The sequence below is a fragment of the Mobula hypostoma genome, chromosome 9, assembly GCF_963921235.1.
Source record: "Mobula hypostoma chromosome 9, sMobHyp1.1, whole genome shotgun sequence".
In the NCBI taxonomy this organism is placed as follows: domain Eukaryota; kingdom Metazoa; phylum Chordata; class Chondrichthyes; order Myliobatiformes; family Myliobatidae; genus Mobula; species Mobula hypostoma.
This window is the reverse complement of record NC_086105.1, coordinates 141,671,368-141,698,620: the sequence shown is the minus strand read 5'-3', so window position 1 is coordinate 141,698,620 and position 27,253 is coordinate 141,671,368. Positions and strand designations below refer to the sequence as shown.

At 43.3% G+C, this 27,253-nt stretch overlaps 1 protein-coding gene across 1 annotated transcript in view; it reads left to right on the top strand.

Moving 5' to 3' along the window:
- LOC134351405 (ras-related protein Rab-26-like) overlaps nucleotides 1-27,253 on the top strand; it is a 441,889-nt gene that overhangs the window by 239,575 nt on the left and 175,061 nt on the right. The window contains exons 4-5 of the mRNA XM_063057505.1: nucleotides 211-277; nucleotides 23,879-23,931. Of these exons, the coding sequence (XP_062913575.1) occupies nucleotides 211-277; nucleotides 23,879-23,931 (120 nt within the window). The remainder of the gene's footprint in view (nucleotides 1-210; nucleotides 278-23,878; nucleotides 23,932-27,253) is intronic.

Below are 27,253 nucleotides of genomic sequence, written 5' to 3'. Positions count from 1 at the left end.
GGCATTGATTTATCATTCACATTTTGTCTGCGGCTGTGCCATTCTGCTGCCTGGTCATGTATCTGACGGCCCGCTCATACACGTTCTTATCTAAAGTAACACAATCTGATGTGTGGGAAATTGAATTTCCTTCAAACTGATGAGAGGCACGCTGACATCTCGACAGGAGGTGTAACAAGAATAACTCACTGCTTTGTTTTCTCGTTCCAGATCTGGGACACTGCCGGCCAGGAGAGATTTCGCAGCGTAACTCATGCCTATTACCGAGACGCCCATGGTAAGCAATGTATAGAGTCATAGAGCACTACAGTGCAGGAACAGGCCCTTTGGCCCATCTAGTCTGTGCCGGACTATTATTCTGCCTAGTCCCGTCGACCTGCACCTGGACTATAGCACACTCCATGTCCGCCCCATCCATGTACCTATCCAAAATTTCCCCTAGACATTAAAATCAAACCCGCATGCACCACTTGTGTTGGCAGCTCTTTCCACACTCTGAGTGAAGAAGTTCCCTTTAAAAATCCCCTTAAGGTTCCTTATGTTCCTCTTAAAATTCACCTTAAAGTTCCTCACGTTCCCTTTAAAATTTTCCCTTTTACCCTTAAGCGTGCCCTTTTCTCACTGTTACCATCAGGTAGGAGGTACAGAAGCCTGAAGGCACACACTTAGCGATTCAGGAACAGCTCCTTCCCCTCTGCCATCTGATTTCTAAATGGACATTGAACCCGTGAACACTACCTCACTTTTTAAATATATATTATTTCAGTTTTTTGCATGATTTTTAGTCTATTCAATATATGTATACTTTAATTGATTTACTTATGTATTTATTATTATTATTATTGTTATTATATTTTTTCTTCTTCTTCTATATTATGTATTGCTTTGAACTTTTGCTGCAAAGTTAGCAGATTTCACAACACATGCCAGTGATAATAAACCTGATTCTGATTCTGATTGTGGTAAGCCATGACCTCATCCTATCTCAGTGGAAAAAGACTGCTTGTGTTTACCTTGTCTATAACCATATAACCATATAACAATTACAGCATGGAAACAGGCCATCTCGGCCCTTCTAGTCCATACTGAACTCTTACTCTCACCTAGTCCCACCGACCTGCACTCAGCCCATAACCCTCCATTCCTTTCCTGTCCATATATCTATCCAATTTAACTTTAAACGACAACATCGAACCTGCCTCAACTACTTCTGCTGGAAGCTCATTCCACACAGCTACCACTCTCTGAGTAAAGAAGTTCCCCCTCATGTTACCCCTAAACTTTTGCCCTTTAACTCTCTATACGCCTCATAATTTTGTAGACCTCCATTAAATCTCCTCTCAATCTTCTACGCTCCAGAGAATAAACTTTTGCTCAGATTTCACGACACATGCCGGTGATAATAAACCTGATTCTGATTCTGATTGTGATAAGCCATGACCTCATCCTATCTCAGTGGAAAAAGACTGCTTGTGTTTACCCTGTCTATACCCCTCATAGTTTTGTATAGCTCTATTAAATCTCCTCCCAATCTTCTACGCTCCAGAGAATAAAATTCTAACCTATTCAACCTTTCCTAATAACTCGGATCCTCAAGTGCTGGCAACATCTGCCTCCTGTGTGCTTGTTTCATGAAGTAGCAAGTTCCACGGTCATTGAGTAAAGAGGTTCTCATGATTTTTTTTTAAATACTTGTTCATGGCACAAGCTCTTGCTGGCAAGACTGTCTAATTTTCCACCCCTATCTGTCTCTGAGAAGGCAGTAAATAATCCATCATATTGTTGGGTCTGGAGACAGGTCTAAGCCTGACCAGGGTTAAAATGGAAACAATCTTTCCTCAAACATCGCCAGTGAGGCTGCTCGCTGCTTTCACCACAGTCCTATGACTTCATACAGCAGGACTTGGACAAATTGGAAGAAGGGGCAAAAAACTGGCAGGTCGAACCTAGTGTTTGGAAATGCTTGATAATGCATTTTGGCAAAAAAAACAATAGTGCAGACTGTTATCTAAATGGGGAGAATGTTGAAACATCAGAGGTGCAGAGGGACTTGGGAGACTCCCAGAAGGTTAATTTACAGGTTGAGTCTGTGGTAAAGAAGACAAATACAATGTTGGCATTTATTTCAAGGGGAATAGAATATAAAAGCAAGGAGATAATGCTGAGCCTTTATAAGACACTTGTCAGGCCACACTTGGAGTATTATCAACAATTTTGGGCCGCATATCTTAGAAAGGATATGTTGTCATTGGTGAGATTCCAAAGGAGGTTTACGTGGATGATTCCGGGAATGAATGGGTTAACATATGAGGAGCGTTTGGCAGCTTTGGGCCTGTACTCATTGGAATTTAGAAGAATGCGGGGGGATCTCACTGAAGCCTACCAAACTTTGAAAGGACTAGATAGGGTGGATGTGGAGAGGATGTTTCCTCTGGTGGGGGTATCCAGAACTAGAGGGCACTGCCTCAAAATTGAGGGGTGACCTTTTAGAACAGAAGTAAGGAGGAATTTTTTTTTGCCAGAGGGCAGTGAATCTGTGAAACACTCTGCCACAGACTGTGGTGAAGGCCAAGTCCGTGGGTCTACAGTATTTAAGTTGATAGTTTCCTGATTGGTCAGGGTATCAAAGGATATGGTGAGAAGGAAGGTGTATGGGGTCGAGTGGGATCCGGAATCAGCCATGATGGAATGGGAGAGTAGACACGATGGGCTGAATGGCCTAATTCTGCTCCAATGCCTTATGGTCTTATGGTTACGTTAGAATGTAAAAAATGACACCAAATGAACGCACATGATGTTATGCTGAACTAAATATTCCAGAATGACTTATTAAACTAATCCGTCTGCATGCACATTATCTATATCCATCATTTGCTGCATATTCATGTGGCAATCTAAGAGCCTTGTAATATCTTTATCTTATTTGACTCGACCACCATCCCTGGCAGCACATTCCAGGCACCCACCACTCTCTGTGTAAAAAAAAATAACTTGCACATCTCCTTTCAACTTTCTTTCTCTCACTTTGAATGAGAGCCTTCTAGTATTGGGCACTTCAACCCTGAGAAAAAAGATACCAGCTGTCTACCCTATCTACACCTCTCATAATCTTATAAACCGATCATGTCTCCCTCAGTCTCACCGTTCCAGAAGAAACAACCCTACTTTGTCCAACAGCTTTAGTTTGTCTAATTTCATTGATCATAGTTTTTTTTTTTATTTCTTGTTCCATGCTGTGGATTAGAACTTCTGTCTCTGAAGAGGAGGTCCAGATTTTTGAGTTCTAATCCAGTGACGAAACCACATCCATAGATGCTTCAAAGAAAATGCACACAGCATCAACCTACCTAAGGACATAGCCATGTAGCAGTTTAAAGGAATTAGAATTTGTTTCTTATTGTTACATTTACCCTGTTGAATACTGTTGATACCTTATTAAGAATTGTCCATTAATATCTGCTATTCAGTGTAAACTTCATAAACTTGACCTTGACTGAATGTTTCTGCCATGACCAAAAACCTAACTTCAAGAACTCATCACTGTCACTCATCTCTTAGTGATCTGCTCTAGCTCCAGTGAAGCTTTGCCTTAATTTTTAAAGCCTCAACCTTGTTCTAAGACCCCCAGGGGCTTCCTGTCCTTCATATTCCTGTCCTCATCAACAGTTTTGAGATTGGGAGGTTTGAGAGTGCAAAGTACTGAGGAGTGAACATCACTACTAGCTGGACCTGCTTTGCTCATGTAGACACCTTGGCCACGAAAGCTCACCACCATCTCTACTTCATCAGGAGGCTGAAGAACTTCGACATATCCCAGTCTTGGCCTCACAATCTACCTTGTTATTACCATTAACATTTTGAGTTGTGTCGTATAATGTGGGTGATCATGACCTATGACCATGATTGTTCTTGGCAAATTTTTCTACAGAGGTGCTTTGCCATTGCTTCTGGGCAGTGTCTTTACAAGACAGGTGACCCCAGCCATCATCAATACTGTTCAGAGATTGTTTGCCTAGCGTCAGTGGTCGCATAACCAGGACTGGTGATATGCACCAGCTACTTATACGACCTTCCACTGCCTGCTGCCATGGCTTCACATGACCCTGATCGGGGTGGGGGGGGGGGCTAAGCAGGTGCTGCACCTAAGCAGGTGTTGGCGCATGGCCAAGTGGTTAAGGCGTTGGTCTAGTGATCTGAAGGTCGCTAGTTCGAGCCTCAGCTGAGGCAGCGTGTTGTGTCCTTGAGCAAGGTAGTTAACCACACATTGCTCTGCGACGACACCGGTGCCAAGCAGTATCGGCCCTAGTGCCCTTCCCTTGGACAACATCGGTGGCATGGAGAGGGGAGACTTGCAACATGGGCAACTGCCGGTCTTCCATACAACCTTGCCCAGGCCTGCGCCCTGGAAACCTTCCAAGGCGCAAATCCATAGTCTCATGAGACTAACGGATGCCTATAAAAAAACACCTTGGCCGAGGGTGACCTGCAGGCTAGTGAAGGAAAAGAGTGCCTTACACCTCCTTTGGAAGAGATATATTTCCACCCACCACCCAAACCTTCCTATAATCTTGCAATTTATTGTTTATTTGCACCTTATGTTAATGTCTGTAGCTGTTACACTTAATTCTGTATTCTGTGATTATTTTACCTTGTTCTACCTCAATGCACAGTGTAATGATTTGATCTGTGTGAAGTTTGCAAGGCAAGTTTTTCCCTGTACCTTGGTATGTGTGACATTGGCAAACCAATTCCATTTCCAATTACTTTGGCCAGCTGCCTGCTCATGTCCTGATGTGGCTCAATATTATTTTTGTTTCTCTTCGAAGTATCTTGGAATGTGTTTTCTTTTACTCCATGGAGATAAATTCCTAGATTACTCAATCGTCATCCAGAACTTCCAAGGTAAGTTCATTGCAGGTTGAAGAAACTTAAAATATGTTTGAAGGAAGTGAACAATACTGTGTCCAAAATCAATAAACCATAATAAAAATCAACAAGCTTTCATGTCAGACGTCAAAAGCAATTTATATCAGAAGGATCTGCCTCGTCTTTGTCGAAAACATATGTTTTCGCTTGTTGTTTGATCCTTCACTGTAGATAAATGAAAAGAATCATTTTAATGTCCTCGATATTGACCCACAGAGGCATCAAGGTTCTTTGATATTGTTATTATTTTCTCTTTTATCTCTCTCTGGTCTACTTTATTCCTTGGCTTTCTCCCCGTTTCCAGTGAAAAAGTGCCACTTAGTTACTGCAAGGGATGGTGATCTGAAAGGTATCACAAGGGGGATGGAGTTTTTCGCTGTACCTCTGCAACCCCGCTGGTTTCCTTGGCTGCGTGCGTCTAGGCAATACACACGCCGGTCCCGCCAAACCCGTGAGATTGAGACGGCTCTCCCACCCCTAATCCTGGTTTGCATGAATTTGCTACCCTGTTACAAAACTCAGAGCCAAGAAACAACAGACAGCATACTGCATACGATTAAAGGAATTAAATTTATGAATCTTAGCTACAGGGTTAGTAAAGAAAAGAAAGAAAAACCAAAATGGGCCCATTATAATTAAACAGTCAAATGTGCACCATTTGGAGCTCAAGTCACTGATACTCAGTTGATCTCGCCGTCCGGTTCCATCGAAGCATGATCTTCCCACCGGGTCCTATCCTACGAACAGTTCTCTCCAGCGTCTTCGCTCTTCATCTCACGCCGAACAAACGACCTAGCTCACATGCCAAAGCGTCTGTTATCTCTCACCATAACCCAAACACTGCTTTTACAGAAAGACCATTACGTTACACCTCACTTTACACTCAGTGGCCATTTTATTAGGTACAACCGTACCCCTGTACACCTGCTCATTAGTGCAAATATCCAGTCAGCCAATCATGTGGCATCATCTCAATGCATAAAAACACAATGTTGTGTCAATCCAATTAATTTAGTAATCAAATGGCCAACTAAGCTAACGCCTTCTGCCTACACAATGTCCATATCCTTGCATTTCCCTCATATTCATGTGCCTATCTAAAAGTTTCTGCTAAATTTATATTTTCTCTGCAATTGTCAGCTTTTTCTATCTTGCTCTCATTTTCCAGCACTCTCCACATATTCTCTTCTCGAAATCATTGATCGAAACTCCACAGCCCTCTGGGGTGGAGTCATCCAGGGATTCACCTCCCTCCTTGCCCTTTACTCTGCAACAACAGTCCCTACTCTTCTTAGTTCCAGACTTTGGACAGTAGTTTGGTACAGCTGGTCCCTTTTGCACTATTATTTGAAACGTACAGTAGTTTTTATGTATTGAAACTGTAGTGCTGCTGCAAAACAACAAATTTTGTGACATACATGAGTGATTCTAAACCTGGTTCTGATATTTCACAGAATGCAATAGAACATTGTCTATATCGATAAAACAAGTATATACACAGAACATCGAACAAAGACTTGGGCTGAATCCCGACCACAGGTGCTGTCAATGTGGAGTTTTCACGTTCACCCTGTGGCTGCTTGGGTTTCCTCTGGGTGCTCCAGTTTCCTCCTACAGCCTCAGGACCCACACCACCAGGTTCAGGAACAGTTATTACCTCTTAACCATCAGGACCCACACCACCAGATTCAGGAACAGTTATTACCTCTCAACCATCAGGACCCACACCACCAGATTCAGGAACAGTTATTACCTCTCAACCATCAGGACCCACACCACCAGATTCAGGAATAGTTATTACCCCTCAACCATCAGGCTTTTGAACCAGAGAGGATAACCTCACTCAACTTCACTTGTCCCATCACTGAAATGTTCCCACAGCTTATAGACTCACTTTCAAGGACTGTTCATCGCACATTCTCAATTTTCATTGCTTGCTTGCTTGCTTATTTATTTATTTATTCATTCATTCATTCTTTCTTATTTTGTATTTGCGCAGTTTGTTGTCTTTTGCACTCTGGTCAAACACTCAAGTTGGGCGGACTTTCATTGACTCCGTTATGGTTATTATTCTATAGATTTATTGAGTATGCCCTCCAGAAATTGAATCTCAGGGTTGTATATGGTGATATATATGTACTTTGATAATAAATTAACTCTGAATGTTGAAGTTCAGTCACTGAACTTGCTCCTACTGTGAGGCCCATTTCTTGTTTAGTTTGTTTAGAGATACAGGATGGTAACAGGTCCCTCCCGGCCCCAGTGAGACTGTGCTGCCCAGTTACACCTGTGTGACCAACTAGCCTACTAACCTCCTATTGTTGTTCGGTCATTAATTCGAGCCCGACGCTTCGTGACCTCATGGACACCTGCACAGCAAGCCTTCTTGTTGGAAACTGGAGCACCCGAAGGAAATCCACACAGTCACGTGGAGAACGTGAAAACTGCTTTAGATTAGGTTGGTTTTATTTATCGTGTGTACGTCGAAACATGTAGTGAAATGCTTCATTTGCATTAGCTCAAATCAGCGAGGATTGTGCTGGACGCAGCCTTCAAGTGTTGCCACGCTTCCGGCATGAACGACTTACTGACTCTAACTAGTGTGCCTTTGCAATGTGGGATCAAACCGGAGCACCAGAGGAAACCTGGCCGTTCATGGGGAGAATGTAGCAAGTCCTTACAGTCAGTGGCAGAACTGAATCGGGGTTGCTGGTGCTGTTATAATGTTGTTACGCTGCCGTGCAATCTATGCTGTATGAATCTTTTACTCCTCATACAAGGAAAACAGGCTCGCTGAATTCACCCTATCGAACCTTTCAGCATACCCAGGACGAGTGAGGAGAGAGGTAGCAAATAGAACATAAGGCTGGGATAATTTTTACCCAGCCCAACAGATGGGAGGCGAATGGGATTGCGTGGGCTGTTGACTTTATACCCTGCCCAGTCGTGCACTTCCTTAAATATTGTGCAGAGGGTAATATTGTTCTTGGAGGGAATCCAGCATAAATTGTCTTTATTACTACCTCCTGAACACTGAGAAAACGGAAGTAATGGTAATATCAAAGAAACCTGATATCCCAAACTGTAGGATCATATTGGGAAATGAAATCCTGAAACAAGCTCACAACTTCAGGTACCCTGGATCATGGGTAACATCTGATGGCAAATGCGAAACAGACATAAAAGCAAGAATAGCATTTACAAAAATGAGAAACATCCTAACGAACAAGAAAATAGCAATTAACATCCGCCTTAGAACTCTCAGCTGCTACATTCTTCCTATATTGATGTATGGCTTCGAGTCATGGACCATCACAAAAAAGAATCAATGCAGCAGAGATGTGGTTCCTCAGAAGAATGCTATGCATATCATATACGGACAGGATAACCAGTGAAGGAGTTCTACAGAGAACGAGAACAGAACGTACATTACTTTAAAAAAAATCAAAAAACAGCAATCAAAATTCTTTGGACACATCATGCGAAGAGAGTCATTAGAATATTTAGTTTCAACTGGAAAGCTGGAAGAAAAAAGAATCAGAGGCAGACAGAGAATGGAAATGATAGATGGAATAACATCATGATTAGAAACAGGGGAGGCAACAACTACAATTCGGAGGGTCAGAGACCGTGATGGATAGAGAGACGTGATCGCCCACGCCGAACGGCAAGGCACCTGAATGATGAATGATGATGAACACTGAGGACTAAATTATGGGGAGAGATGCAGGTAACTAAGGTTGTAGAAGTTCCAAATGAGATTTGTTTGAAGAGTTTAATTTACAGAAGAAAACTGAGTAGATGGAGAAAGAGGGAGCATCTGTTTCTGCGGGGTTGGGAGTGTACCTCAGTGGCCACTTTATTAGTTACCGCCTGTACCTAATAAAGTGGCCGCTGAGTGTATGTTTGCAGTCTTCTGTTGCTGAAGCCCGTCCATTTCAAGGTTCGACGTGTTGTGTGTTCAGAGATGCTCCTTTGCACATCATGCTTGGCTATTTGGGTTACTGTCACTTTCCTGTCAGCTTGAACCAGTCTGGCCATTCGCCTCTGATCTCTCTCACTAACTAAGCATCCTCGCCCACAGAACTTCCTCCCACTGGATGTTTTTATTTGTTTATTGCACCATTCTCTGTAAACTGTAGAGACCGGTGCATGTGTACATCCCAGATGATAAAGAGTTTCTGGGATACTCAAAGCCCCCAAATTCTGGTAAGGAGGGGTCACTACACAAAATCGGAAAAAGCTGCAGAAATTTGCAAACTCAGCCAACTCCCCCCTTCCCCAACTCCCAACAACAAGGACACATTCGAAAGGCGATGCCTCAAAAAGACAGCATCCAAGATTAAGGACCCCCATGGGCAAGGACGTGCTGTCTTTTCATTGCTACCATCAAGAAGGAGCCTGAAGAGACACACACAATGTTTCAGGAACAGCTTCAGAAACACTACCTCAGTTTTTTTTTGCTACTTATTTAATTTAGTTTTATATATAATAGTTTATAAGGGTAAGACTTCAGGAAGGGTTAAGATGAAGGAACACATACCAATCCTCATAGAGGGATCAGAAGTGGAGAGAGTGAGCAGCTTCAAGTTCTTGGGTGTCAAGATCTCTGAGGATCTAACCTGGTCCCAACCAATCGATGTAGTTATAAAGAAGGCAAGACAGTGGTTGTACTTTATTAGAGTTTGAAGCGATTTGGCATGTCAACAAATATGCTCAAAAACTTCTATGGTTGTACCGTGGAGAGCATTCTGACAGGTTGCATCACTGTCTGGTATGGAGGGGCTACTGCACAGGACCGAAAGAAGCTGCAGAGGGTTGTAAATCTAGTCAATTCCATCTTGGGCACTAGCCTACAAAGTACCCAGGACATCTTTAGAGAGCAGTGTCTCAGAAAGGCAGCGTCCATTATTAAGGACCTCCAGCACCCAGGGCATGCCCTTTTCTCACTGTTACCATCAGGTAGGAGGTACAAAAGCCTGAAGGCACACCCTCAGCGATTCAGGAACAGCTTCTTCCCCTCTGCCATCTGATTCCTAAATGGACTTTGGACACTACCTCACTTTTTTAACATACAGTATTTCTGTTTTTGCATATTTTTAATAATCTATTCAATATATGTAATTGATTTACTTGTTTATTTATTATGTTTTATTTTAATTTTTTTCTTTTTCTCTCTGCTAGATTATGTATTGCTTTGAACTGCCGCTGTTAAGCTAACAAATTTCACGTTACATTGCCTGCGATAATAAACCTGATTCTGATATATATATTTCTTAATGTAATTTATAGTTTTTATTTTTATGTATTGCAATCTACTGCTGCCGCAAAACAACAAATTTGACTTCATTTGCGACTGATATTAAACCTAATGCTTATTTACTTTACTGGAGTATTATCTTATTAATCCTGCTATTGCTTCCTTTATGATCTGATTTCTTGTCTTGGTTGCCTCATCCTCAACCTCATCTGACGAATCCTCTGTTTTCGTATCTCCATTGACTCCTTTCTTTTTGGCCTTCCATTCATCCAGCTGGGCTTTGGTCATCGCATCTACTTTTACAAGCAGCTTTTTGTCTCCCACTTGAAGTTCATGCAATGACTTTAATGCATGCAGAGCAGATTCTGGTTCTTTATACCCAGGAAAGCCGAATGTTTGCAACTTTCCTGAAGCTCCTTGAACTCTCCTCCAGCTTAAAACCAAGCTGCATTTTGCAAGTAACTGCTTGACTAACATATCAGGTGCTTCTCAGATTGTTGTGCCTCCTCTGAGCAGCTTGGTCCTTCTTTGGTCCAATATGCTTTCCAGCCAAAGACAAGGAGGTCATCACCAATACCTGTTTTTCCCCTCTTGGGCAATGGTTCACAATGTTCGGCATGGAGGCAGCTGTGGCATCATCCAGTACCTTTCTTAATTCACCTTCAGTTGGCTTCATTGCAGGGATTATGGCATGCAAATGGTGGATGGATATCCAAACGAGTTGTAGTTGTTTCAGCTAGTAACACCCCAACAATGCTGGTCCTCCTGTTTTTGCCACCTACAAACTCAATGTGGCTTGTTGATTGTTGTATTTCACTGTTGCATTAACAGGGAACTTTCAGGAAGGAAGTTCTCACCTCCAAATTATCTGTGATGTGTATGCTAGGAGACTTGTTCTAAGATAGAAACCTCCACAATCAATCATCGAATGCCAATGACAAATCTTTTCCCCTTTGTCTGCAGTTTAATTCTTAGCTTAAGTATTATTGATTATTTGCCCTGTCTACTGATAGATTTTCTCCTTGAGGCTTTGAATAGAATCATTAAGTGCAATCATTCACTGTGTATGCTGCAATTCAATGATGGCAGCTAAACAGATGATTGTGAAGTTCACCTTCCTGTGTCGTTCAGTACAGTAACCCCTCACATACTGCACAGTGGAGAAATCTGCTTCTGACTTTGTTCCATCGTCCAAGAGGAAAAGGCCACTCGGTGGGTTCCTTGAAAGGGATACTTTGAAAAACTTTTATAAATGCACAGTTGAGAATATCCTATCTGGTTGCATCATGGAATCACCAATACCCAGGAATGGAAAAGCCCACAAATAGTGGTGGATAGAGCCTAGTGCATCAAAAGAAAAGCTCTCACCACCACTGAGCACATCCACAAGTAAACAGAATCCATCATCAAGGACCCCCACCATCTAGTCCATGATATCTTTTCCCTGCTACCATTGGGAGGGAGCTACACCACCAGGTTCAGGGACAGTTATTACCCTTCAAACATCAGGATAACTTCACTAAACATAAAATACTCTGCAGATGCTGGGGTCAAAGCAACACTCACAACATGCTGGAGGAACTCAGCAGGTCGGGCAGCATCCGTGGAAACGATCAGTCAACGTTTCGGGCCGGAACCCTTCGTCAGGACTGAAGAGGGAAGGGGTAGAGGCCCTGTAAGGAAGGTGGGGGAAGGGTGGGAAGGAGAAGGCTGGTCACCAACCTATGAGCCTTCCCCTTCCCACCCTCCTCCCACCTTCTTTATAGGGCCTCTGCCCCGTCCCTCTACAGTCCTGACGAAGGGTTCCGGCCCAAAACGTTGACTGATCGTTTCCATGGATGCTGCCCGACCTGCTGAGTTCCTCCAGCATGTTGTGAGTGTTGCTAGGATAACCGTACTCACCTCAACTCTGAGCTGATCACTGAAGACAACCGATGGACTCACTTTCAAGGGCTCTACAACTCGTGTTCTCAGTATTATTTATTTATTTATTACTGTTTTTTTGGGTATTTATGCAGTTTGTCTTCTTTTGCACATAAGTTGTTTCTCAGTCTTGTTTCTGAGTAGTTTTTCATTGATTCTATTTCTTCGTTCACTGTGCATCAGAATCAGTTTTAATGTCCGTGTTAAATGTCATGAAATTTGTAGCTTTGTGGCTGCAGTACATTGCAATATATAATAATAAAATCTAGGCACATACATATAGCAAGGGTGTCTAAGACTTTTGCACAGTACCGTATTTGCCAACGTGAAGCGGAGGGCAAGTTTGTAAATCTGGTAGGAGCAAAGGGTGTTGGGAGTGGTGAGGGTGGCGATCCACGGGAGGGGTGTGGGACAGGTGGCAGAGAAGAAGTATCATGAAACTTGACACATTACGGCAGCTGTGTAATGCAGTACATGATAAGATCAAAAAAATGAATTACAGTAAGTATATATATGTATATTAAACATTTAAATTAAAAATAGTGCAAAAACAGAAATAATAAAAAAGTGAGGTTAATTGTCCCTTTAGAAATCGGATGGCAAAGGGGAAGAAGCTGTTCCTGAATAGCTAACAACAGGAATTCTGCAGATGCTGGGATTTCAAGCAACACACATCAAAGTTGCTGGTGAACGCAGCAGGCCAGGCAGCATCTCTAGGAAGAGGTACAGTCGACGTTTCAGGCCAAGACCCTTCGTCAGGACTAACTGAAGGCTTACTAACTCTTCCTTCAGTTAGTCCTGACGAAGGGTCTCGGCCTGAAACGTCGACTGTACCTCTTCCTAGAGATGCTGCCTGGCCTGCTGCGTTCACCAGCAACTTTGATGAGTGTTTCCTGAATAGCTAAGTGTGTTCCTTCAGGTTCCTGTACCTCCATCCTGATAATAACAATGAGAAGAGGGCATGTCCTGAGTGATGGGGGACCTTAATAATGGACGCCACCTTTCTGAGGCACCGCTCCTTGAAGATGTCTTGGATACTGCGGAGGCTAGTACCCATGATGGAGCTGACTAATTTTACAACGTTCTGTAGATTCATTCGATCCTGTGCAATAGAACCCCCCCCCCACCAGACAGTGATACATCCTGTCAGAATGCTCTCCATGGTACGTCAGTACTTTTTGAGCATTTTAGGGGACAAACCAAACCTCTTCAAACTCCTAATGAAATGTAGCCGCTGTCTTGCCTTCTTTATAGCTGCATCGATATGTTGGGACCAGGTTAGATCCTCAGAGATATTGTCACCCAAAACTTGAAGTTGTTCTTTTGATCGCTGTTTGGCTTGTTTCATGTCCGCTCGTCTAAAGTCCACAATCAGCTCGTTGGTCCTGATGAAGTTGAGTGGAAGGTTGTGCTCCAACACCTGTTGCATTGTTTGCCTACTTGAAACCACCTGCACGGAAAACTTTGCTCCCTCCCCTTATTGACGTAAGGCAGCACCGGACAACTGTAACTGGATTACTCAGTCCGATGGCAAAGTGGCAGAAAACGCTTTCATAATCTTTGCAAGGCTGGCGAGGGGAGGGAAAAAAAGACTTGTTGTGACATTCATTTCATTTGGCGCTGGAAGCTAACCAGGAATGCTAATGAGATTTTTAATTGAGTTCAACACCTACATCAGCCCCTGCAACTTACAACTGACACACTTACACATGTAGCAGATGCACAGGGTATTAATTAAGGGAATGTTTCAAGAGGAGGAGGATTTCAGAAAGGATAATATTGCGATGATTTTGTTCGAAGTGGATTGAAGAGGGGAATTATTCTATTTTGAAGCTGAGCAGTGCCCAGCCCTACAGCTGATGAAATCTTTACCTCAGAGATGGTTGCTGTTGGTCTGGGGCTATAATTTGCCAGCATCGTCTGGCAGAATGACAGGTCTCAAGTGTGCGTGAGAAGTCATTAACTCCTGGCTGGTACAGAGAATATCTGGCACTTCAGGGCAAATGGACACAGCAGTTGGCAGTTTCTGTCAGCCTGTTGATTGCAAACTGAACAGAAAGAGAGACACATAAATGTCTTTTCATTCACAACAGAAAATCAGACCATTGGAGGAACTCAGTGGCATCTGTGGACCCAAAGGGATAAAGCATAGAACAGATGGGCCAAAGAGCCTAATTCTGCTCCTGTGTCTTAAGGTATTATAGTATGGCACAGGAACAGGCCCTCCAGCCCTTAAACTAATTCAAGAGCCTCGGCGACCACTTTTCAAGTGGTGATCTTGGAGGAAAGATTCTGTGAGTGGTCCCCCATGTCCTTCTCACAGCGCAGTTTTTTTTATGGGGCTGAGTTGCGAGCTGAATGGAAAGCATGCCCGGGAGCGGCCCGACTGCATTCGAACTCGGAAGCCTTCGCTCCGGACTCTGGCGCTGATGTCACTGTGCCACCAGCTGGCCCAATTCTCTATTGCCTATGCATTAATCTGGATTTCTGGCGTGTACAGAATCTCTTCTGTTTATGCCTAGACTGTCGTTTTTCATGGACTCTAGGTCAAGGTCTCTTTGGGGGCTTCTGCTATTGCTTGCATGGTGGAGGGGTATTTGGGCTTCTGGTGCAGTTGGGGGGGTTGAGTGGGAGGGTTGATGCTTTTGTGCTGGTTGTGCAATGGGAGGGGGAGGTGGGCTTTGGGGGTTCTGACACTCTATCATTCATTCTTTAGGGTTTCTTGTTTTGTGGATGTCTGTGAAGAGTGAGAATTTCAGGTTGTGTGCTGTATACATTTTCTGATATTAAATTGAACCATTTGAGCCATTTGTAAAAAGCGTCAAGGCTCCTCATGATTTTACAAGGTCACCTCTCCAAAGTCCTAGCCAGCCCAATATTTCCCTATAGCCCAGTTCCTCAAGTCTTGGCAACATCATCGTAAATCTTTTCTGTACTGTTTCCAGCTTAGAAGCATCTTTCCTATAACAGGGTAACCAAAACTGTGCACGGTATTCCGAATTCAGCCTCACCAATGTCTTGTTCAGCACAACGCTGATACCAAACTCCCATAGTAGACTCTCTGTCCATTACCATACAACTTTTCCATGTCTATTATTAATTTAAACACTTCTATAAGTTTCTGTGATATCATTCTGGAGGAACATTGTATCATTTCTTAATGCATGCATTACTAAATGACAATAAAAGAGGACTGCGTGTCCTCATAATCTAATCTAATCTAAGATTACCTCTCATTCTCCAATGTTCCAAGGAATGCAGACCTAGCCTAGACAAACTTTTCCTATGACTCAGTTGCCGGTAATGTCCTTGTAAAGCTATTCTGCACACTTTCCAGTTTAGCCATGTGTTTCCTGTTACAGGGTGTCCCCAAACCACACACAGTATCCCAAGTGCGGCTTCATTTATAATTTACAGGGAGAAGACAGGAAAATGGGGTTGATAGGGATAAGAAATCAGCTCTGACTGAATGGAGGTGTACACTCGATGGGCTGAATACTGTATCCTAATTTTGCTCCTGTATCTTATGGTCTTAAAAACTCAAAGTTCAAAGGTTCATTTATTATCAAAATATACAACATGAAATTCTTCTTCTTTGGCTTGCCATGAAACCAAGAAAGAAAAGAAAGGCAGCACGATCACCAACACCCTCCCCATGTAAAAAAAAGAAGAAAAATGGAAAAGGGACATCAACCCTCAAATTCTTTCTCCTGCTCACAAAATAACCGAACAAAACGGAACAGGCACATCAATCCCCAAGTCCTTCTCCCGCACAAAAGAGAATGAACAAAACAGAACATCGACCCCCAAATCCCCTTCCCCACACAAAATAACAAGAAGGATCAGGTGAAAAACACAGAATATAAAAAGCTATAAGATGGGAAAAAAAAGTCTATAGTCCAAGTCCACATCCAAAATGCAGAAAAACTGTGCAACATTCTCTGGGACCCAATGGCAGACCTTTCCCTCTCTGTGGCAGAGCTATCAAAAGACAAGCAGCCGGTGCTCGCCCTCCACAGTCGCCCTCATTGCTTCGATCGGCAAAATGGAGTTGAACAATGGCTTGCACCACATCCTGCAGCCTTCTCACCTTGAAATTTGCGCACTCTGCCTCTACCTCCTGGAATCCTCTCGGAGACTGCAGCGTGTTGAAGCACCCAAACGATCTCCAAGCTTCCGCATTCTCCTTGATGCTTCAATCTCCCACGCCACTCTAATTGGTGAAGTGGAGTCAAGCATCAGCTTGCTCCCTGTCCTACACCTGCTGCACTCCCCACCTCTGCCTCCCAGAATCCTTTTTGGAGATGGCAGAGTGCGGTAACAGCCAAACAATCTCCAAACAGCAAATTACAGGTATAAGTCCTACGTTGGTTTGACTCTCCAATGTGCATCAGCTCATGGGAAGTGATTACCAGTCCCAAAGACTTCTTGGAATGCAACATCCCCACTAATCCCTCGCAATCTCAGGCCCATGGTCACTCAGAGTGGAGAAAGAATGTCCATTCGGGATGTCATTGAGAACATTGGGAGCCCACAGACATGCCGTATAACTGGCCAAAGAAGCAGATCAGCTCACAATCTAGCCATCCACCTACCTTGTCAGACAACTTCTGCCCCATCTGTGGCAGACTCTACGATTTCCAACTTGGCCTCAAAGGTCAGAAACAGAACCTCTAAATCAGATTTATTATCGTTGACGTTTGTCATGAAATTTGTTTAGAGCCATGATGAGGTAATGTTGCAGCTACATAAGACCTTAGTCAGACCCCACTTGGAGTACTGTGTTCAGTTCTGGTCACCTCACTACAGGAGGGATGTGGAAACCAGAGAAAGGATGCAGAGGAGATTTACAAGGATGTTGCCTGGATTGGGGAGCATGCCTTATGAGAAAAGGTTGAGTGAACTTGGATTTTTCTTCTTGGAGCGATGGAGGATGAGAGGTGACCTGACAGAGGTGTATAAGATGATGAGAAGCATTGATCGTGTGGATAACCAGAGGCTTTTTCCCAGGGCTGAAATGGCTAGCACGAGAGGGCATAGTTTTAAGGTGCTTGGAAGTAGGTACAGAGGTGATGTCAGAGGTAAGTTTTCCACACAGAAAGTGGTGAGTGTGTGGAATGCACTGCCAGTGATGAAGGTGGAGGTGGATACAATAAGATCTTTTAAGAGACTCTTAGGTACATGGAGTTTAGAAAAATAGAGGGCTATGCAGTAGGGAAATTCTAGGCAGTTTCTAGAGTAGGTTACATGGTCTTTATGCTTGAGCTCTTAGCAGGGTCAAAGGGTAGAGGGCAGACTAAGAGTGGCCTACGGTCCTCCAGGTTTGGGGGTTCAGCTCAGGGTTAACAACCCAGGCTGGTAAATCAAAATTGTTACGGAAACACAATGAAGGTCCCTTCTACATCATGCCACCTGGGACCTGCGTGACTGACAGTGATGAAAACCACAAAGAAGCTACTGATACGATGAAAGAACACTGGCAGAGATGAAGGACCTTCATTGCTGCCCTCAATGCAAGTGGCGTAACGGACAGTAATGAATATGCAAAAAAAGGAATAACGACGTAGTGTTCGTGAGTTTATGGACTGTTTAGAGATCTGATGGTGGAGGGGAATCACTGAGTGTGGGTGCCTCCAATCAGTATATCCTGTACTCCTCCCTGATGATGGTAACGTGAAGAGAGAATAAGATCATAAGACATAGGAGCAGAATTAGGCCATTCAGCCCATCGAGTCTGCTCTGCCATTCCATCATGGCCGATCCTGGATCCCACTCAACTCCATACACCTGCCTTTTTGCCATATCTTTTGATGCCCTGACCAATCAGGAAACGATCAACTTCCACCTTAAGTATACCCATGGACTTGGCCTCCACCACAGTCTGTGGCAGAGCATTCCACAGATTCACTACTCTCTGACTAAAAAAAAATCCTCCTTACCTCTCTTCTAAAAGGTTGCCCCATAATTTTTAGGCTGTGTCCAGTAGTTCTGGATACCCTCTCCATAGGAAACATCCTCTTCACATCCACCCTATATAGTCCTTTCAACTTTCGGTAGGTTTCAGTGAGAATTCCACTCCCCCCCCGCCCCGCATTCTTCCAAATTCCGGTGAGTACAGGCCCAAAGCTGCCAAAAGCTCCTCATATGTTAACCCCTTTATTCCCAGAATCATCCTCATGAACCTCCCCTGGACTCTCCCCAATGACAGCATGTCCTTTCCGAGATATGGGGCCCAAAACTATTGACAGTGTTGTGGATGGGTGAGGATTCTTCATGGTGGACGCACCTTCTTGAGGTACCACCTCTTGAAGATCTCCTCACTGGTGGGGAGGGTTGTGTCCGTGATGAGACTAACTAGGTCTACAATGTCAGAACCAGCAGATCTGGAACTGAAGCATGTTGTCCTCGATCCCGATGGGATTGTCCCAAAAAGGCAACGGGACAAGAGAAGGAGAAGGAAGATAAGTGGGTCAGATCTGTAACCCGTGCTGTATTTAGTGACTAAGATAAAGAAACTGCGTATATTTTAGTCACATTTACTGATGATGCAAAGATAGAGGGCAAAGAAAATGGTCCTTTTACCTCGGTTGAAATACTGAAGGTCACTGAGTAAGAGAGGAAGTGTCCTTGCAAGGACACCCCTGTTTCCTACAGCTTCTGACATTACAGTCTTCTGAGGAATCAGAAGAGTTGTGAACTGATTAAACAGAATGTGCTCGCTGTCTCCAAGCTAAAGCGACCAGGAAAGTGGTTTACAACCTGGCTCCCCACAGGGATCAACTGCGCTATTTGTCTCACACAAGCCCAAGTTAATCATTCTTTGGATGCGATTATCACACACAGCAGATGTGAGGCACTTCACGTTGAATAAAGATGAAGTGGCTCGCTTATACTGCAGATGGCACTGAAGCAGGTAATAGCGAGGCTGTGCACCTGGGATCCTTAGATCCCACGCCACCAAGTTCAGGGACAGTTATTACCCCACTGGCGTCAGGAAGGAGGTACTGGAGCCTTAGGTCCCACACGACCAGATTCAGGAATAGCTATTGTCCCACTACCTTCGAGGAATAGGTGCAGGAACCTTAGGTCGTACATGACCAGGTTCAGGAACAGTTACCCTACTATCATTGAGCAGGAGGTACAGGAGTCTGAGGTCCACACCACCAGATTCAGAAAGTTACTCTATTATCATCAGTCTTAGGTCCTCACTACCAAGCTCAGGAATAGTTAATACCCTACAGCCATCGGGCTACTGAACCAATGTGCATAACTTCACTCAACTCCACTCTGAACTAATGCCATAACCTACAGACTCAGTTTTAAGGACCCTGTAACTCAGCACTTCTTCTTTATTTACACAATTTGTCATCTTTTACACATCAGTTGTTTGTCTTTATGTATAGTTTATCATAAATTCGATTCTATTCCTTTATTTTACATAACATAAGAACATAATCAGAATCAGGTTTATTATCACTGGCATGTGATGTGAAGTTTGTTAACTTACCAGCAGCAGTTCAATGCAATACATGACCATAGCATAGAAAAATAAATAAATAAATGATAATAATAAATAAACAAGTAAATCAATTACATATATTGAACAGATTTTTTAAAATGTGCAAAAGCAGAAATATTGTATATAAAAAAAAGTGAGGTAGTGTCCAAAGCTTCAATGTCCATTTAGGAATTGGATGGCAGAGGGGAATAAGCTGTTCCTGAATCGCTGAGTGTGTGCCTTCAGGCTTCTGTATCTCCTACCTGATGGTAACAGTGAGAAAAGGGCATGCCCTGGGTGCTGGAGGTCCTTAATAATGGACGCTACCTTTCTGAAACACCACTCCCTAAAGATGTCCTGAGTACTTTGTAGGCTAGTACCCAAGATGGAGCTGACTAGATTTACAACCTCCTGCAACTTCTTTCGGTCCTGTGCAGTAGCCCTTCCATACCAGACAGTGATGCAGCCTGTCCACGGTACAATAGAAGTTCTTGAATGTATTTGTTGATGTGCCAAATCTCTTCAAACTCCTAATAAAGTATAGCTGCCGTCTTGCCTTCTTTATAAAAATTGGTTGGGACCAGGTTAGATCCTCAGAGATCTAAACACCCAGGAACTTGAAACTGCTCACTCTCTCCACTTCTGATCCCTCTATGAGGATTGGTATGTGTTCCTTCATCTTACCCTCCAGAAGTCCACAATCAGCTCTTTCATCTTACTGACGTTGAGTGCCAGGTTGTTGCTGCGGCACCACTCCACTAGTTGGCATATCTCACTCCTGTACGCCCCCTCGTCACCACCTGAGATTCTACCAACAATCGTCAGCAAATTTATAGATGGTATTAATAGGATGGTAGAAATAGGAGCAGGAGTAGGCCATCTGGCCCGTTGAGCCTGCTCCACCATTCAATAAGATCATAGCTGATCCGGCCATGGACTCATCTCTACCTACTTTCCTTTTCCCCATAACCCTTAATTCCCCAACTGTGCAAAAATCTATCCAACCTTGTCTTAAATATATTTACTGAGGTAGCTTCCACTGCTTCATTGGGCAGAGAATTCCACAGATTTAACACTCTCTGGGAAGAGCAGCTCCTCCTCATCTCCGTCCTAAATCTACTCCCCTGAATCTTGAGGCTATGTCCCCTAGTTCTAGTCTCACCTACCAGTAGAAACAACTTTCCTGCCTCTATCTTATCTATTCCTTCCATAATTTTATATATTTCTGTGAGATCTCCTCTCATTCTTCTGAATTTCAGTGTGTACAGTCCCAGGTGACTCAATCTCTCCTCATAGACTAACCTCCTCATCTCTGGAATCAACCTGGTGAACCTCCTCTGCACTGCCTCCAAAGCCAGTATATCCTTCTTCAAGTATGGAGACCAAAACTTCATGCAGTACTCCACGTGCGGCCTCACCAGTATCCTGTACGGTTGCAGAATAACCTCCCTGCTCTTAAATTCAATCCCTCTAGCAATGAAGGCCAACATTCCATTGGGCTTCTTGATAGCCTGCTGCATCTGCAAACCTACCTTTTGCAATTCATGCACAAGCACTCCCAAGCCCCTCTGCCCAGCAGCATGCTGCAATTTTTACCATTTAAATAATAATCTGCTCTTCCATTTTCCCTTCCAAAGTGGATGACCTCACATTTACCAACATTCCACTCCATCTGCCAGACCCTTGCCCACTCACTTAACCTATCTATATCTCTCTGCAGATTCTCCGTGTCTTCTGCACAATTTGCTTTTCCACTCTATTTAGTATCATCAGCAAACTTAGATACATTACACTTGGTCCCTTTTTCCAGATCGTTAATGTATATCCATTCTCTCTTCTAAATCCCTGCAAGAAAATTAACCACAAGATAGTATATGATGACTAAAATGTACTTTGATTAAAAATTTATTTTTAACTTTGACCTAACTATTTATCTTTGTATGTGCCAAAGTCTACATTTATTTGCCTTCCCTTATTCTCAGAGGAGTGAGAGTAGAGGGGAATCTGGCTAGAGATTTTGTGCATTTAAATTGCCAAAGACTTTTGCACAGTACTCTATTTGACAAGGAGCGGAGAGCTGGTTTGTAAATCTGGTGGGAGCAAAGGATATTGGGAATGGTGAGGGTGGAGCGCGTGGGACGAGAGGCAGAGGAGAAGTGCCGGGGTGGGGTGGCGTGGGTGCAGATACACCGACTTGACACACCAGGCAATGTTGCTTGATTTCAAACAATTGGTTTATTGATCATTACAGAATGTCTCTCTGGTGCTTTCTGCTCCCTCCCCTCTCCCTTCCCCTTTTCCCAACCATGATTCTCCTCTCCCGGCCCCCTTCCCACTCTCAGTCCACAATAGAGACCCATATCAGAATCAGGTTTATCATCACTCACACATGTCATAAAATTTTGGTTTTTTTGCAGCAGAAGCACAGTGCAGTACATAAAATTACTACAGTACTATGCAAAAGTCTTGGCACCCTAGCTAGATACGTGTCCAAGACTTTTGCGTGGTATTGTATATCCAGATCACAATGAATGAGTAGTCAGTTTCCAATAAGGAGAACCAGTCAAGTGTAGATTTACAGATTTGCAGAGCTGTTTCACCCTGTCTAGGAGAGCTGAAATGGAGATTCCTCACTGGTACTGGTGTTGGGTTAATATTGTCACCCGTACTGAGATACAGTGAAAATCTTTTGTTTTGCATGCCATCCAGACAGATCATTCCTGACGTAATCACATCGAGGTAGTGGAAAGGAAAAGAGGATGCAGAATATAGAACAGTACAGGCCCTTTGGCCCACAACGTTAAGCCATTAGGGACATTTAAGAGAGTCTTAAAAAGGCACATGGATGAAAGAAAAAATAGAGGGCTATGTGAGATCGAAGCGATAGATTGATCTTAGAGTAGGTGCAAAGTTCAAAGTACATTAATCATCAATTTATGTACACATTATACAACCTTGAGATTCATCTTCTTGAAGGTAGCCACAAAACAAAAGAAATCCAATAGAACTCATTTAAAAATTGTCAAACATCTAATGTACAGAGAAAAACACATTGTGAAAGCAAATAGCTTCAGAACTGAAGTGGTATGGAAGTGATGAAGTTTTACGAAAGGTTAAAGGGTCAGTGCAAAGTTGTAAGCCCAAAGGGCCTGTACTGTGCTGTAATGTTCTATGTTTTCTGTTCAACCTGTGATGGGTTTCTGCCCTTTTGAATCTCACGTCACATCGGCAGTCTATTCAGTCCATCATGTCTCTGCAGGTCTTGTTTGAAAGAACTATCCGATCAGGCATGCCCTCTCATAAAACTACAGACAATTTTACATTCCTCCCTTACCACCATTCAGGGCCCCAGACAGTCCTTCCAGGTGAGGCAACACTTCACCTGTGAGTCGGCTGGGGTGATATACTGCGTCCGGTGCTCCCGATGCAGCCTTCTATATATTGGCAAGACCCGACACAGACTGGGAGATCATTTTGCTGAACACCTATGCTCTGTCCGCCAGAGAAAGCAGGATCTCCCAGTGGCCACACATTTTAATTCCACGCCCCATTCCCATTCTGACATGTCTATACACGGCCTCCTCTACTGTAAAGATGAAGCCACACTCAGGTTGGAGGAACAATACCTTATATTCTGTCTGGGTAGACTCCAACATGATGGCATGAACATTGACTTCTCAAACTTCCACTAATGCCCCACCTCCCCCTCGTACCCCACCCGTTATTTTATTTATTTATATACACACATTCTTTTTCTCTCTCACTTTTTCTCCCTCTGTCCCTGTCACTATACCCCTTGCCCATCCTCTGGGTTTCCCCTCCTCCCCCTTGTCTTTCTCCCTGGGCCTCCTGTCCCATGATCCTCTCATATCCCTTTTGCCAATCACCTGTCCAGCTCTTGACTCCATCCCTCCCCCTCCTGTCTTCTCCTATGATTTTGGATCTCCCCCTCCCCCTCCCACTTTCAAATCTCTTACTAACTCTTCCTTCAGTTAGTCCTGACGAAGGGTCTCGGCCTGAAACGTCGACTGTACCTCTTCCTATAGGTGCTGCCTTGCCTGCTGCGTTCCACCAACATTTTGTGTGTGTTGCTTGAAATTCTAGCATCTGCAGATTTCCTCGTGTTTGACAGTTTTACATTAATCATTATATGTTGTATGTTGCCATAACCCTGTGTATTTGGTTTCTTACTGTTAATGCACCATTTTTTTCTTGTACATTAATCCCATGAAAAGATTAATTTTTGTAAATGGCCTCTTTTCTCTCCTCAGCTCTGTTGCTGCTCTATGATGTCACAAACAAAACATCATTTGACAACATTCAGGTAGGCAATGTATCACTTAGCGGAGGTGCTGGTTGGTACTTTGTATATATTGAAACAAAGGGCAACCATCATTTTCATATTGATTGCTATGGATACTGAGATTAAATGTGACTCCAATTTGATATGGACTGGTTGTAACCTGGGTGATAAGTGCGCTGTTTCAATAACTTGTTCAAAATAAAACGATGCCCTCCTTAAGGGAGAAACAAAAATCAGCAGCTCTCTTTTTGCAAGAACAAGGATAAAATGAACTTCTGAGTTGCTCAGTTGCAACAGCAGACTTGGTATTTTAGGGTCTGAAGACTGTGAGTGCAGAAATTGTTGAGGACTATTTGCTCTATATTAAGATTTATAGAAATGTTAATCAATGCTGAGGTTTGTGCAAAGTAAACAAATTGACTTTTCTGACCAATAGCCTTGTGTGTGACACATTGTATAATCAATTGTTCAGGCTGGTTCCCATTTTATGAATTATAAATAACCTGCTTCATTATTTGGAAGTGTGATGTATGGATAAACTGTTTGCTCAGTTTATAAGGCATGATGAATTAGTCATCAGGGACCCCACCATCGAGGCCGTGCTCTCTTCACTCTGCTGCCATCAGGATGGACGTCCAGGAGCCTCAGGACCCACACCACCAGGTTCAGGAATAGTTATTACCCCTCAACCATCAGGCTCTTGAACCAGAGGGGATAGCTACACTCACCCCAACCCTGAATCAATAGATCCACTTTTAAGGATTATACATCTCCTGCTCGATATTTATTGCTTATTATTATTACTTTTTTGTCTCTTTTATATTTGCACACTTTGTTGTCTTTTACACATTGGTTGTTTGTCCACACTTGTGTGCATTTTCATCGATACTGTTGCTTCTTTGTACTTACTGTGAATGCCCACAAGAAAATGAATCTCAGGGCAATATATGGTGACACACATGTACTTTGATAGTAAATTTACTTTGAACTTTAAATTCTGCTCAGTGCTGCGCCAAAGGAGTGTTAGAGAGAACTGCATTTACTCTTGACTTCAAAAGATCTTTTACATTTAGTGATTTGTGTTTCATTTTAGAACATAGAACATAGAATAGTACAGCACATTACAGGCTGTTCGGCCCACAATGTTGTGCCGACCCTCAAACCCTGCCTCCCATATAAGCCTCCACCTTAAATTCCTCCATATACCTGTCTAGTAGTCTCTTAAACTTCACTAGTGTATCTGCCTCCACCACTGACTCAGGCAGTGCATTCCACGCACCAACCACCAAAAAACCTTCCTCTAATATCCCCCTTGAATTTCCCACCCCTTACCTTAAAGCCATGCCCTCTTGTATTGAGCAGTGGTGCCCTGGGGAAGAGGCGCTGGCTATCCACTCTATCTATTCCTCTTAATATCTTGTACACCTCTATCACGTCTCCTCTCATCCTCCTTCTCTCCAAAGAGTAAAGCCCTAGCTCCCTTAATCTCTGATCATAATGCATACTCTCTAAACCAGGCAGCATCCTGGTAAATCTCCTCTGTACCCTTTCCAATGCTTCCACATCCTTCCTATAGTGAGGTGACCAGAACTGGACACAATACTCCAAGTGTGGCCTAACCAGAGTTTTATAGAGCTGCATCATTACATCGCGACTCTTAAACTCTATCCCTCGACTTATGAAACCTAACACCCCATAAGCTTTCTTAAGGGGTGTTTTGGAAGACCTTTTCTTCAGAATTAAATCAAGTGTAATGAATATCAGTTTCCTATCTGGGCAAGGTGTAGGAGAGCTGAAAGGTTTGTAGATAATGTTTGTTTATTGGTAACCTTTGCAAATCCTAATCATCTTTGTGTAAAGGTTGAATCTATACTCAGTGGTCATTTTATTAGGTGCCTCCTGTACTTAATAAAATGGCCACTGAGTGTATGTTTGTGGCCTTTTACTGTTGTAACCCATCCACTTCAAGGCCTGATATGTTGTGTATTCAGAGACTGCTCTTCTGCACAACACTGTTGTCATACATTGCTATTTGAGTTGCTGTCGTCCTCCTATAAGCTTGAACCAATCTGGTCTTTCTCCTCTGACCTCTCTCACTAAAAAGACATTTTTGCCCACAGAACTGTTGCTCACCGGATGTTTTTTTGCTTTTTGCACTGTTCTCTGTAAAACTCTAGACACTGTCGTGCATGAAAACTCCAGGAGATCAGCAGATCTGAGATGCTCAAACCACTCCATCTGGCACCAACAATCATACCGCAGTCAAAGTCACTCAGATCACCTTTCTTCCCTGTGCTGATGTTTGGGCTGAACAACAACTGGACCTCTTGACCGTGTCTGCATGCTTTAATACCTTCAGTTGCTGCCACACGATTTGCTGATTGGATATTTGCATTAACGAGCAGATGTACGGGTGTATTTAATAAAGTGGCCACTGAGTATAGTTTCACATCGTTGTTTTGCTCATTCAGAGAAGGACAGTAGTTGTGAAGACAACCAAGTGGAAAAATAATGTAATTGCTTGTGTTTTGTAATTATAATAAAGATGAAACTGTAGAGTGGTGACAGCTGCTGTTGACAGAACTGTTAGGTGACTCTAGATCACCAGTGATGTACTCACCAATATCCAGTTTGGGTGTCTCCACGGCAACTCAGTACCATGCTTCACAAAAGCCTTGCTCTAAGTAGGAGCTAAATTCTACAGGTGTAATTAATTTTTAAAATTGTTCCTTGTTCTCTTGATTCAGCAACAATAGATATTTGCAAACAAAGGAAACACTGTACATGTGTTAAAGTTTATGAAGGCTCTATGTTATTAGGATGATTTAAAACTGCTCGTTAACCCTATTCTCCTGCCGTCTCCTGGTAACCTTTCGAAGCAAGAACCAATCAACCTCCGCTTTAAATATACCCACGGACTCAGCCTCCACAGCTGTCCGAGCCAATGAATTCCACAGATTCACCACCCTCTGGCTAAAGAATTTCCTCCTCATCTCTGTTCTAAAAGGGCGTCCTTCTAATCTGAGGCTGTGCTCTCTGGTCCTAGACTTCTCCCATCTTTGTAAACATCCTGTCTTTCTATGTGGTGTAGTTGTTAAGTCGACTCCAACTCTTCGTGACCTCATGGTCCATAGGGTTTTAATGGCAAGATACGGAAGTAGATTGCCAGGCCTTTCCTTCGTGCAGATACTGCTGCTGCCCAGGTTGGGACCCGGCTGGGTTTGAGCTCAGGACCATCTGCCTTGAAGTCCAGTGCTGATACCGCTACACCACCAGCCAGCCCCTCCTTCTATACCTTTCAGAATTTGTGTGGGTTTCAGTGAGAAACCCTCCCCCGATTCTT